Source organism: Cydia pomonella, chromosome 18 (assembly GCF_033807575.1).
Source record: "Cydia pomonella isolate Wapato2018A chromosome 18, ilCydPomo1, whole genome shotgun sequence".
NCBI classification, from domain to species: domain Eukaryota; kingdom Metazoa; phylum Arthropoda; class Insecta; order Lepidoptera; family Tortricidae; genus Cydia; species Cydia pomonella.
Window position 1 is genome coordinate 12,819,794 of NC_084720.1, and position 14,357 is coordinate 12,834,150.

Sequence of the window (14,357 nt, forward strand, 5' to 3'; positions counted from 1 at the left end):
GTAGGTGCAAAATTAGGCTGATATTGATTGATAGTTTATGATATTTAAACAATTTACGAGTAAATAGTATGTTTTATCTTCGATATTAATATCAATAAAGTAAATGTTTTTTGGTATGTGCTTTTGGGTGGTCTAACTCAAATATATGTCAGTTTGGTTCGAAGTGTAAGCAGTCATTTAAGTATGTTATAAATTTTATAATTTTCAATACATGAGATCCCAATTAACTTAACAAGCGAGCTGGTTTCTGGTTCAAGATTATTTTCGAATGTCAATAATTATCTCAGTAAAAGGGAAAAATGATATCCCTATTTCATGGATTAAGTAATGAATTTGTTTATAATGCAGCAGTCCAATCCTAAAAATCAAAGTCCTAAAGGAATTTGTTTGTAATAAAACGTTCCGTGAAAATATGGTTACCGAGAGGTTCAAGCGTGCAAGCAGGGGGCTTTTTGACTCATTAGAGTAACAGAGGTCATTTGAGTAATGTAAATAAAAATATAACACTAAACAATGAATATGCTAGGCTTGTCATGTTGAGTCAAATAAATAAGTGCCCCAGTTCTTTTTGTTTTGCCAACTGTGTCGAAGAAAGATCAATATTTTAATAAAGTTAACGCAAAAAGAAAGTAACGAGTACGTTATGCTTATAAGGCTACCTACAGTACAATTACTCGTATAATAAGTAAAACATGGACCAAAGAAACTATCACGAAGTAGACTTTTCACTCATAAAAACGTTATACACATGTTTTTAAGATCAGATCTGAAGTCAATAAAACACTCGTATAACTACTTGAGTTTTTGTACCGCAAAAAACGTGTAGAGCCCTCATAAAATCTGCTGCAATTAATAACATTGTAATATTAATGTCATCGCAGCCGTTTAATATCACTTATGTGGCCAAAAAAGTTGTGAACATTCGTTTGATACCTACTCGTTGATCTTTACTTGAAGTTGTTATTCTACATTACTCGCCAAGCGCAGGCAAGTGGACCAGTTAGTTTAGAATAATAGAGGCTAAAATGCGAGTCCAGGCAACATCGCACTCGAATGTGGAAAAAAAAAACGGTATACGGTATGTTTGTAAACGCCTGATACTATTTATTACGTTATATTATTGCAGGTTACAGGCCTTTAAATATTTTTACAGAACATACGGCGCTACTTTACCGCACTAGTGCGATAATTAGCACATACGTAACTATGTCGAAAATTTAAAGGGCCATAAGTATGTACCAGTAGGTTAAATGTTGTACGATACATGTACGAATAGGTAATTAGCAACTCGTATCGATTCAAAACACTCCCTTCGGTCGTGTTTTAATTTATCCCTACTCATTGCCAAGATGTCTTATTTTCCGCACTTGTATCGCAATTTACTATTAATTAATACGTGGTCTTGCTTGACCATAATCAATTCATCATCATTCATTTCTTGCTTTTAGGTTATACTTAAGCTAGTTGGTTTTTACAAGGCGAATATTCGCCTGCATTTGGGAAGCAACATCAGTAAGACTCCTGATACGGTCACATATTTTATCACGGTGTAGACATCTAAATGCAGTATATTTGGAAACATTGTACAAATTGCTCCTTCACGCCTTGTGTTTATCTGAAAGTTCATCAGCGCTGCATTTCAACGCCCGGCGTTCTGACCGCTGTCCGATTGATGTCATCAATGGTTTACTAAAGCCGCCCAAAAAGGAACGAAATTTTCTCCGAAGATATCATCTTCACACTTCCAAATATTTGCCAGCGCAGCGCAATTTGTAAAAAATATTTTAGTCTCCTTTTTTAACTCTAATCTCACTAAATTACTAAACTTGTTTCGACAAAAAATTAGAAGAATTATCAGACAAATGTTTAAACGCAAGCCAAACACATTTCACACATGTAGTAAGCAGTAGTAGATTCACACACAGTTGGGTAATTTTGCTATGTAATATTAAGCATGACCGTGGCATAATTTTGACCCTTAGGTATTTTCCGGCTCCACTCCTAGGGGTGCGCTTGAATAAAAAGTGATCCACCAATCGTGATTAATAATCGGCGCCTAATCTGTAATCGTTGACGATGCTGACGATAGTTTTTTTAATTTTTTTACCAGTGGCGAGGCTCAACAACGCTTCACAACCGTCTGGATGGCCGGCTGGTGGCAGTTCACGTGCTGTGCTCGGCTCCGACACCAACCCGCCTGGCTGCCTCATGTGCGGCCTTCCGTGTGGCTGGTGCCTCACATAACATTGGTCAGTACCATCAAATAATAGATAAGCTCTTCTAAAATGTGTAGATATGTCCATGTCCAACACTAGTGTGATAACTCTTTCTTTTTTCACAGACGTCCGTTCGATACCTTTCCATGCTGGAGAAATTGTAACAGCAGAGCCTGCGACACAAAGCCAAGGTCTAAGCGTTTTGGAATCCTTAGCCATCGGAGTTTGTGTCTTGATGCTGGTCTTCGTCTACGCAGCAGGCATTGTTTTCTATGTCCATTATAAACAGAGGCAGAAGAGAAAGGAGAAGGACCCTGAAATGAACTTCTCATCGACCATGTCCACTGATAATGGTTCTACGTTAGACTCTAGAATAGGGTTGGATAGCATGGTAAGTAAATTAAAAGATTTTATCCTTGATTCATTAAGTAACATTTATATACAATTTTAAATATCTCGAACTATAATTTACCGAATCAAGGTACTCATAGGTAGGTTGGTATGTAGGTTGCGTTATAAGACCATTCAGAAATCTACGGGAAATTACCAACGTACATATTAGGGAAATAAACCTAAAATCAAATTTGAAATTTATATGTGAGGCTAAGTTAGGTCAGATATGGTAAAAGAAACATTGGATCTAGAAACACTTGCAAGAAATTCTCACACTGCTCCGAGCAAAATAAACCTACCCCTTACCGATAATAACCTTACCTATCTTGTCGTTGCAGAGAATGAAAACAAATCCCTTGATGAAATTGGATGGAGATTTCCTAAATGACGCCGGATTGTCAGATGTTAGTGAACGCACTGAAGAAACAATGGATTCATATACTTCAGAAAAGGTAAATAAGACTGACCTAAGTTGATCACTACTATATAACACATTACTAATAATGCTTTATTAGTTCCAGAAAATGAATCCCAACGTGGTGTCTGCGATGGTTCACACTAGTCGTATGAAGAAAAAACCCGTACGGCCTTCAAAGCGAACCTCAACGACACCGGAGCGCGTGATAGAACGACTGCAAAGACGTTCTGCGTCTCCAGACACATTCGAGCGAGCTCCGCATTCGGACTTGTCTATTGTGGACTATCGAGTGGAAAATGCGGTCAATCAACCGCCGCATTCGAATGGTGAACCAGCCATTAGGAGGAAGTTATACTTCAATCCTGTATTCTTTGAAACAGAACATTTGAAGGTACATTAATAATTATTATTACTCAGATAATTATTGTACGAATAATAATATATGAACAGAACATTAACCGATTTTTTCTGTTTTTCAGAATCCGCCTCCAGCCGCTCTTGAATTTCTCGTGAAAATCCGAGAAGTCATGTCGATCGCCAAAGAGAAGATGACATCTAAAAGATTTATCCCGATTTTGTCAGATATTCCAGAGGAAGAATTATATCATACTATTGACCTAGGTTGGGATATTCCATGCGCGAGGCGTGGGCGTCGATTCAGTGCTATTAGCTTGAAACGAGAAAATAGTCGAAGAGCCGTTCACTGCGGTGGATGTCCAGGTTGCAATAGTAGCGAGAGAGAACAGAAAGCCGCAGTTGCTTTGGCTCGATCTAACTCGTGCAAAACGTGCGTTAGTGATGACTACAAGCAGAAGATCGTACGTAAATGGTTAGATGATGTACCTTTACCGCCCAATTCAACAAAATCTGTTAAACCAGTTGCTGTAGCTAAAGTCAGTGGAACTCCGAGAGTAAGTGAACCCAAAACTCCTGAGCTACCTCGTCAAAGCCCAGAACCAATCAGGATTGAGGTACCTAAGCCTACCAAAATCACGGGAACCAATTTAAAGGAAGCTTTACATGCTATTCCCCATGTACACTTAGACAGTAGGAAAGAGGTTAGACGGGGGTCAGATCAAAAAATTACTAAAGAGGATAATGCGATAGACAGTGTAAATGAAGAACCAAAAACAAAAGCTCCTACAATGGTTACACTCGACAAACGAAGTCCATCGAGTCACGCTACTCGACGTGTCCGAAAAAGATTACCGCCACCGCCTCCGCCTCCTGATATGCCACCACCCATTCCAAAAACTGAAGAACAACCTGTTGCCCCTGAAGTAAAGGCTAAAATGCAAGCCGTTATACAGGAACTAAATCAGTGTCGGCGAGGTGAGCCCAAAGAACTAGAAGAGCTAAAAACTGAAACCATTGCACCAATTTCCCCCAAAATCGTTATTCCAGTTTTAGCAGCTGACTCGCATTATTTCAGTGACGATAATCTCTTAGAAACTAGGCGACGGGAATCATTCATTGATTTTGACAGTTTAGAGCGCAATAATTTATTAAAAAAGAGGAGGTTCTCTTTAGCTTGCGGTCCTGAAATATCAATGAGAGACATAACACCATACCAGCCACATATACCCACCCCTAAACAGAGATTGTCACAAAGTTGGCGCGATGTCAGAAAAGCGGTGGAAGGTTATCAAGTGTCAAGCGCGGCCTCAGTTGATTCTGAATATGAAAACCGAAGTCTACCAGTGAGCGAAGTCTTTATAAATACCATGGAGCCTTTGTATAATAACTTACCTAAACCCGGGGCCTTGACTATTCAAGTGAGTGGCTCTCCAGTAGAGAAGAGGCGTAACCTAAATGACGACTTTGATCCTGATACATTAGATAGAAAGCCAAGGCGCGAAGTCAAGAAACGCGTGGACAAGATTCTTCTGAAATCTGGAGGCAGCTTCAAGCACAAATTTACGGAGATAGATAGTAAAGAGAGTAAATCTCCCGATATTGGGTTGACGAGAAAGATTGGCAGCCTGAGACAAATTTATGAAGCTAAAACAAAGGTACAAGATGATTCATTACGGTTGTCATTCTATGAAAGGCGAGGTAGTGTACCTTATGGAAGCGAAGAAGTATCGAGATTCGTAGCTGCTCTTAAGACTCCTGATCTGATAAGGCAAGTCAATGTGCAACAAGATGTTAGGCCACCGGTGCCACCAAAACAGCGGCAGCCAAATCTTTCTCCGAAATTTTCCACTCCAACCCGTGAAAGTCCACCAGGTGAACGGAGAAGAGCTTTAGAAGAGAGAGATCGATTCCCTCCATATTCGAGAGCCGAGAACCTCAACGCCCGACGATCCGGACGCAGACTACCCCGAACCAGATCGCGTAGAACCGATCTGAGGAAACTTTACAAAACCGAGGACTCTGGATACATGAGCACAGACTCCAACGAATCCAAGCGCAGGGCAAGATACTTGATGCAGCTGCGACCGCCAAAAACTGTTGTACCTGAACACACAATGATGCCATCTATAACCGTAACTAATAAGACACCGCCTCTACAAATCGAATCTGATACTGATGATTTAGAGTCGCTTTGCGACGGTCGTAGTGAGTCGGGGGGAGAAAGCGTTGAAACAGATTCAGTTTTCTTTGGTAACTTTGACGAATCCAAACAAATGCTGGCTGAGTTAGGAATGTACAGTTATGAAGGTCAAAAAAGGATACAAAGTCAAGAGCAGATTGACTCTGGGTTCATGGGTGAGACGAATATAATTTTAAGTGGAGACAGTGATTCGGAGCACAGGAGTGTCATTTCGATAATAGCGGGTCGCGACGGGCGCGCCTCGGCCGCTTCCATTGCACAATTAGATGACCCCCCATTCGTTCACTCTGTTGAATGTTAATGAACACCAGAGAGGAGTAATCATTAAAGATTGCTAATCTATAAATTCTGACTTTGAGTTTACTAACAGGGATTTGTAATATGAGCGAGGTTTTATCGCAACGCTATACAAAAAGGCACAGCCACTTCTTTTAATTAGTGTCATTTAGACAAACTCATTATTCAGTTAGGAAATATGCCGATTAGGAGTCATTATTCTTTACTTTTCTGTGTCACAATTATGTACAGAATACTTATTGTTTAAATGTAAATAATGTTATATGTGTCAAGTAAGTATGAGATTATTTTTCTTAAGTGTCATTGACATTTTTATACATCATATCACGATTTTTTGTTTTATTTGTTTGATTTATTACATTGTTATTTGCTTGACAAAACTTAAACAAGTGCCTAGTAAATTAATAGATAAAGTCCGACTTTACCTCAATATACGTACATGGTTTGGAATAATCCAAAAAATAATCAAGAAAATTGTATAAATATTAGTTCATAATCATACAGCCCACCATTGATGTAATTGTATGTTGTTGTTTAAACATAAATAAAAAATAGATTGTATCATTTAAATCGGATATTGTCATAAAATTAATAATAGTTTTCTTTTTTAATTTTTAATTTGTTCGTTTACGTTAATTGTCTATGTTGTTGATAAAGATGTATATTCAATAACCGGCCGGTTGTGCAATTAAATTATATTTTATATCTAGTGGATCCGAGATGGAAATTTTTGGATGAATTTAATAACTATTTTATATCGTTAAGACCTTTTTTAATTTCATTAATTCCATTGAATTTAGCGATCTAAATTAGTCATACGTTTCAAATGTTTCAATACCTAACTTTCGGTTACTGGTCCTTAACTATGAAAAATATTTTTTAAATTCGTTTTTTATGGATTGTTCTCTGGTGTTTGGTACGGATTAGAGGCTCAAATATTTATTGGATTTATTACGTTTAAAAAGTTGTTTATTATATAGGGATTAAATACATAAGTTAGAGAAATGAATATTTTTGTACTTTGTTTTTCTACAAAGCAATATTGAAAATATTGTCGTGTGAATAAATTGTTTTATTTTTATATGATTTTAATTATTTCTACATATGCCGTCCCGTAGTAGGTGGTTTATGTACAGTCAGCAAAACTATTTAGCTTAGGAGCCCTGTATACATATTTGGTTGTTTGGTCCTAAGCTAAATAGTTTTGCTGACTGTACCCGGAAAGCTCGAAAATGACGCATCTCATAGGTTTATTCTGTCTACATCTCGTCAGTCAGCTAAATTGCAGAATATCTATCTATACACGAGTACTTAGCATATCGTCTGAAAAACGGTTACACACTCAGCATAACATAACGCAATATTTGCAAGTACGCCAGTTATTTTTCGTGTAATCTCAAGTAGCAAATGGCTTCGCCGTCCAGTCTTACTGGTTCTCAAACTTGTCAGTTTTGGCTGCGTATACAGTGGCAAATATACGTGTTTGTTACTGTCACCCACCACGAAAGTTAAGCTGCTTTCTCACCAGTGTTGTAGGTACGGAAGCAAACCATGGTATATACATAGTGCTTACAATTAAATTATAGGAGTACATGACACCCTAAAAACAGTAACGGGCCGAGGATACTACCTTGAGGGACTCCAGTATCCTTGACTAAAAATGCAGACCTAAATGTTTCCTTCTGTAGACTTTTTATTATTTCTAGAAATTTTCTTATCAATTTCTGTACATTGTATTCTATTTTCTAGATAACTTTTGATCCATTTGTTTGCATTCCCTCTTTGCTTAAGTCAATAAAAATAGCCATTATAGGAAGCTTCTGGTTTAAGCTCTCTGAAACACTTGTTACTAGATTGAAGCAGGCCAATGTGGTGGAATTTCCCTTGCGGAATCCAAATTGTTTGTGTGTTAAAATATCGTACTTATTTAGGAATTCATTAAGTCTCACAAGAAGAACGTTTTCTAATACTTTGGACAATACCGGTATTAAAGTTATCGGTCAGTAATTATTCGGGTGTGATTTGTTACCCTTTTTAAATAGAGGTTTAACAATTGACAGTTTTAACTCTTCAGGAAAGATCCCTTCAGTAAAGTAAGATGTGCTATTAATCTCTGGTTAGGCGCTAACAAACCGTACAGGGTGAGCTTATTCGAGTCACCTGCTTTATCTTCTAGCACTATTAAACTAAGTGCGTCATTTCATAACATGATGCTGTATCCCATTGGATTTACTCAAGCATTCCAGGGGATATCTGACGAACTAACTTCTAGACCAGTGCCCTTACCCTATAGTAGGTAAAGGCGTACCTCGACCGCAGTTAGTTCAGTTTTACGTTATTAATGCTATCTGATTTTTGTACCTCTAGATTAGAACTGAATGTGTTGTTGTTTATTATTTGACGAACGGTTTGGCCTAGTGGGTAGTGACGCAGCCTATGAAGCCGATGGTCGTTGGAATCTCGGTAAGGACATTTATTTGTGTGACGAGCATAGATGTTTTTTCCTGAGTCATGGATGTTTTTTATGTATTTCTTTGTATATTATATTTATCGTTGTCTGAGTACCCATCTCACAAGCCTTCTTGAGCTTACCGTGGGACTTAGTCAATTTGTGTAAGAAATGTAATATTTATTTATTTTATTTATATATATCTTGAGCTATACCAATAGACATTTTAATTCTTTATATGAAGCATTGTTATATTATTTATTTTTATTATAAAACTTAAGACCGATTTGATTGGTACGCTTGCATGCAGGCAAGATACAGAGTACATCTATAAATAATTTTATGTAACATCCCATTACTGTATCTAAGCAAATAAACATTTCTGATTTCATAAATTGAATTAATCTGACAAATCCTCTAAAACTCGACGATACTAGTATGAACATATAACATTAATTCTTGGGTGTCATTTTTATATCTTTTATATTGTTGTAAGTAAAGAAAACAAACTTGTATGGATGCTCCAAAATTGCTAAGTGCTCTCATCATCAAAATTCTGGCTTAGTTCGCATCTCTCTAAACAAACTTAAATAAACCACCTAATTATGGAGATTTCTAATGGAAAAATAGCCTTAAGATTTTGCTTATCGGAATGCTATTACTCGAGATATCCGCAAGTCCGAGTTTTTTCGACTTATTTAAGTCAATGTTAGGCCCGCGCCGCGCACAAAGAACTACCATTAAGACTGGGCACATTATCGTAAAAATAATGATTGTACTCAAATAAACTGGTCCGGGTCTAAATTCGCTTAATGAAGCAAAACGCCTTTTATTAAGTATTGAGTTTACGAAAATATCCACGGTTTTCGATAACAGCCTTAGGTATATGCAGCGTGTTTATTTTACAGGCTAATATTATTTTAATTAGCCATGCAGAATATTCTATTTAACATTGTAATTTAAAATCAAGAAAAATTGTTACTTAAGTAAATATATACAAAGATTTACAAAGAAAGGATTTTATTTACATTTGTTTGAATAGTAAAAAAATATTTTAAAAGGTATTAAACTAAAATCGTAAAGCGTAAGCTATTAAGATTTTATTTTTTAAATTATTTTGGAGGCAATGCTCTTGTTGAGGACGGTTCTTAACGTATAGAAACATGTCGAGCGATTATTCAACTAAAATTACGTGTGAGTTTTATAGCTAAAACCAAAAGTGATAATATTTTATCAATAGCTAAAATAATATGACGATACATACTGATAAAAAATATACTGTAGTAGTATATAAGAACACCCTGTACAAGTTGAAGGTATTCACCGTCCTTAAAAGTATTGTAGTAATTTGTTGCCGGCCAGTAACCCAACGCATTATTAATATTATAAAGTGCACAGTTACTCGTACATATCAGATATAAGTAAAACAAAGTGCTTCTAATGAAATAAGCCTCAAATTAAAAAATAATAAGTAAAGTACGTAAATGTTTAACATTACATACTAGTACTAAGATCCAAATCAATTTATATTCCTATTTTAGTCAAATTTTATAAGACATTCCACGATCTACAAGTTTAAGTTTAATTTCTTATACCTACCACAAGTATTTTATTTTATTTTAAGTAGGTAATAAATGTAAGAATAAATTAATAATGGCCAGCTGTTTCGGAGAAACGGCCCCACGTACCCGAGTACTCCCGAGAGTCGGTCAGGGTCTCCGTCTCTGGCGTGTCTTCGTTGGTCGCAGTGGACCCCAAAGGGCACCAGCAGAACTGTCAAGTCTGGCTTGCTTTCATTGGCGGTCCAGAGAAGAGTGACTCCGCGTAAGTCGAACGAAGGGGAAGGTTTGAAATGAAACATGCATATTACGCGAGTTGCACTGTGCCAACTGCTGTTATTAGCCACTCCGCAAATCACCGCCTGCCTCGATAACTAGTGAAAACATTGTTATGGAAGGGGCCCGAGCGTCTTTGCAATAACCCAGTCTCATTGTCCACCCAAACTTCAATTCATAGACTTTTTCTACAATAGTCCCAATGCCTGCTCCGACCGATTCAAAGGTGTATACATGACATTGAAGCTTTCCAAGGGGACTTTACGTGTTGGATCTATATCCCCACGCAAGCCTATCAAAAGACCGGGATTTATAAGCCCGTGAAATCCAATTAGACACAAATAATTAATTAATAAATTTGCAGCTGTTTAAATTGATTTAGGTAATTTTTATTAAATAGGTATGAACAAAACAATCGTGTCTGTGACTGTCATTCTAATAATAAAATAATGTATTTCTTCCATATTTAAGACAACCCAAGTTACAATTAGACGATATAAGTCACAAATCGACCAACCCACGTAGTTTTCAGATTAATAATCGACACAACCTCCATTTTGCGGCGTCGGTGAGAAACAGTAATACCAAATTGAACGGTTAAACTCAAGGATTAAGTGAATCTTGACAAATTGAAACTTTAACTGAATAAATCGGTGTCGATGGTCCCCGTAATGTCTTTGATTGCGCCGCCTGTGTACGAATTCAATTAAATTTATCGCTTACAATCACTATGTGGGCCGATTTATATTTACTGTCGATTTTTTTTTTCAAGAATTAGTTAAAATTGGTATGAAGACCTCCTAATTATGTGCATAGAAAATAATGTTTATTAAATAACCTATAGATAATATCTTACAAAAACGAAAATCATAATTGTCATACAGGTAACAGGTAGGTATAACAACAAGTAAAGAGACACTCAAAAAATACTCAGTCAGATAAAAAAATTCAAATAAATAAATGGCCCAGAAACTCCAACGCTGTCAAAAAAAGGAGCATTTCTGAAGTGAGTTATGAACCCGCCTAAAGGTAGACACTCTTATTCAATAAGCATTAACATTAAAGATTATGATACCGAGCACACGACGAGGTGGCAAAGCCGGTTATTAAGTATCTTTATTGATTACATCAAAAGCATAAGCGCGCAAAATTCAGCAATTAAGTCTTATCCATATGGTATTCGTAACTCTCACGAAAGGAATTGTGATCGTAAGACCGTAACGTCCGTAATGAGTGACTGTCTAAAACGGACCTAAAGAGTTTGTCTAATTTTTAACAGAATCAGGTACCTATTTTTAAAAATATACTGCGATTTTGGATTGAAATCCTAGAATACCTTAAATAAAAATCGGTAAATTTAAAGAAACGTTATTGGTATTTCTGTTATTTATCTAGTGGCCAGGTAGATAGGATACTAAATTTTATTTCATTGAAAATACTGCACAGCGTTATTTGTCTGCATATTTTTCTCAGCCTTAACAAAAATATGAATCATGAAGACTGAAATGTTAATCAATCAATCAAAACGTTTATTTGTCAACACAGGTACATAACAGATCTTATAATTATAGTAGCGTACGAGTATTTCATATCTTGCCATTAGGCATACAAATATTTAAGCCAAGATGGAGCATGCAATGCATAAAATAATCTAACAACAATTAAATTTTACGTCAGACATATTCCGTGAGTGAATAGTAAACTGTCCTTACTAAAAATCGAAATTTAATAGAAATATACTACAAAAAGGTCTACTTTGTCAGGGACTCTCTTAAAAACCTGCAGTAATTTGTATTATAGTAGGTCTATAATACAAATTACTGCAGTTTTGAAGCTTAGTTATCAATCTTCTCAGCGTTATAAGTAGTGTTAAAAAATAGCTTAACGTACCCAAAACTTTTCTCAAATGCCCCCATAATACAGATAATCGAAACGTAAGCGTAACTAAATGGTATCCATATATTAGTCATCATATTGACTACTCAAGCTGTTAAATACGGCTTGAAGGATTACTAATCATTTCAGCACTTGTATTCAATCCACGGAGCTATCAAAAGGTATAAACAATTCTCGAACTAGGCAAAAATCAGCCGCGTTTCGATCGACGTGTGAATTTTAATGAGTACTAACTACCCAGTTAATCTTCATTACGCCGACGCGCTGTTTGTCTGTCTGTCTGAGAAACGCCCCAACAACTAGCTAAATCTAGCTGTCCTTTGACTAGAGGCTTTAAAACAGTTAATTTAACATACTATGTTTCATTTTACCGTAAAGCAAAGTATTGCTAGCAATAACAATACAACCTGCCGACGAAACTACATACTAAACCTCATTCAGAAATATCAAATTCTTTTTTGAAATATTGACCTTAATATCTATCTACTACTACCTACATAATAAAATAAATCTGGTTGAATATTTATGTGTTGAAAACAGTACATATTTAAAGCTAAGGTAACCTACGCTAACGCACTTATCTACTTAACATATAGATTATGTTACTTGAATATTCATGTCTTTCATTTGATTTCAGAATGACGTTTTAAACTGAGACTCACCACCACCTCAGCTAAAATAGTTACCAAAATATTAAAAGCTTACTAAGGAAAGGCCATTACACTTAAGAGCTATCTTTTTGAAGGTAAACAAACAAGCAACATTGTTCCGACAACCATATAAACTAGCATCGTGCATGCGATTAGATTGACTACTTACTCGTAATCAATTCATTACCAACCGAGCTGACTACAGACGCTTCACGTCGTATCTTTGCTTGACTGTTTTACTAGCTGTGATATCGAAGAATGGATTATTCAGAAGCTCATTATCTTTGTGTAAAGCTGTAGACAAGAAATAAAATTATATCTAAACAATTAATACACTTTAGAAGAAGAATTTTATTCATGACCAGTCTAAAACGATAGAATTTTAGGAAAAAAACAGATAAAAGTAATAACTGAGGAACCTACCTAGTTGTAAAAAAAAAATTATAAACAGACGAGAATCTAAGCAACATATCTATAGACTATAAGAAAATTGACCGCTATGAGGATCCCTATCCTCAAATGAGACCTTAAAATTAGTGTTGGGATTATGTAAATCTTGCGGTAAATTAAGTATTCTAAACATAGTGATTATAGTTCTAATATTAATTTGAATTTGGAAATTTGAATGGGTTTATTTGAAATGGTTGCAAGACTTGCAAAAATATTTGGCGGTATATGCATTTGTTCCTACGTTTGCGATTTACTTGCGTAGTTACAATAATAGGTTTCATCATCTCGCTTAGTTAACATAAATGAATACCGCCGAATAATCTTGCAAGTCTTGCAACCACATAACACACCACATAACCATAGTCTTGCTCTGTATTAATTAAGTACAGTCATCGGCATCAGATTTATCAGAACAAAGTCCCTACTATACAGATGGGCATGTACAGATATTTTTGAGTATCTTGGCCGCTCCGATATATGGCGACTGTATAAGTCGTAAAAAATACAATAAAAGAAAAGTAAAAAGAAACGTGGCCCATGAGGGGATCGAACCCGCGACCTTCGCGTTATTAGCACGACGCTCTAACCAACTGAGCTAATGGGCCGGCGAGTGTACGGCCGAAATACGCGACCGCTACCTGTGCACGCCCTTTCAACGTGATAACTGAAATAAAAGATTAATCGGCGTTTCGAGGAAGACAATTTTATTTGTACTGAATATTGCATTGAGCTCTATTCATGTTTGACGTTTTAATATACGGCCCTATTACAGGGGGGCGACACATAGAAATATAGTTAACATTAGTCAAGATGGCGACGATTTTTATTAATGGGATCCGATAACCTACTTTTGCGTAAAGTTGACTACCGATTGTGCAAACTACATCACCAGATATCACTATAAAATTGGTACCTCGTATGTCAAGACCTATCTTTATACATAATGTTGTTACCTAGCAACTGTTGTTTACTGTCAAAAAATGTAAACAGATATGATTGATATTTTTACTTACATCAATGATTGATATGAACTTATTATTTCTCTATTAATTTTAAAGTGCGGAGCAGAGTAAAATCGGAGCAGGCATTAAACACGAGTCAAATTCAAATAGGTAAATTAGAATCCGAATAGTTCCAAAGTTACAAAACCTGGAGATTTAAAATTTTAACAGTGTTCAAGGCAATGCCGGAAGGTT

At 36.2% G+C, this 14,357-nt stretch overlaps 1 protein-coding gene and 1 non-coding gene across 3 annotated transcripts in view; one reads left to right on the plus strand and one right to left on the minus strand.

Annotated features, from left to right (window-relative positions):
• Positions 1-6,962, plus strand: part of LOC133527354 (uncharacterized) — a 99,640-nt gene extending 92,678 nt beyond the window's left edge. For both annotated transcript variants that reach the window (XM_061864304.1, XM_061864303.1), the window contains exons 6-10: positions 2,111-2,249; positions 2,342-2,607; positions 2,948-3,061; positions 3,125-3,418; positions 3,507-6,962. In XM_061864304.1, coding sequence (XP_061720288.1) covers positions 2,111-2,249; positions 2,342-2,607; positions 2,948-3,061; positions 3,125-3,418; positions 3,507-5,885 — 3,192 coding nt within the window. In that variant the 3' untranslated portion in view covers positions 5,886-6,962. The remainder of the gene's footprint in view (positions 1-2,110; positions 2,250-2,341; positions 2,608-2,947; positions 3,062-3,124; positions 3,419-3,506) is intronic.
• A 6,730-nt stretch (positions 6,963-13,692) lies between these two features.
• On the minus strand, positions 13,693-13,766 carry Trnai-aau (transfer RNA isoleucine (anticodon AAU)). Its single transcript has one exon. It is a non-coding gene; the product is annotated as a tRNA-Ile (tRNA).
• Positions 13,767-14,357: the final 591 nt, after the last annotated feature.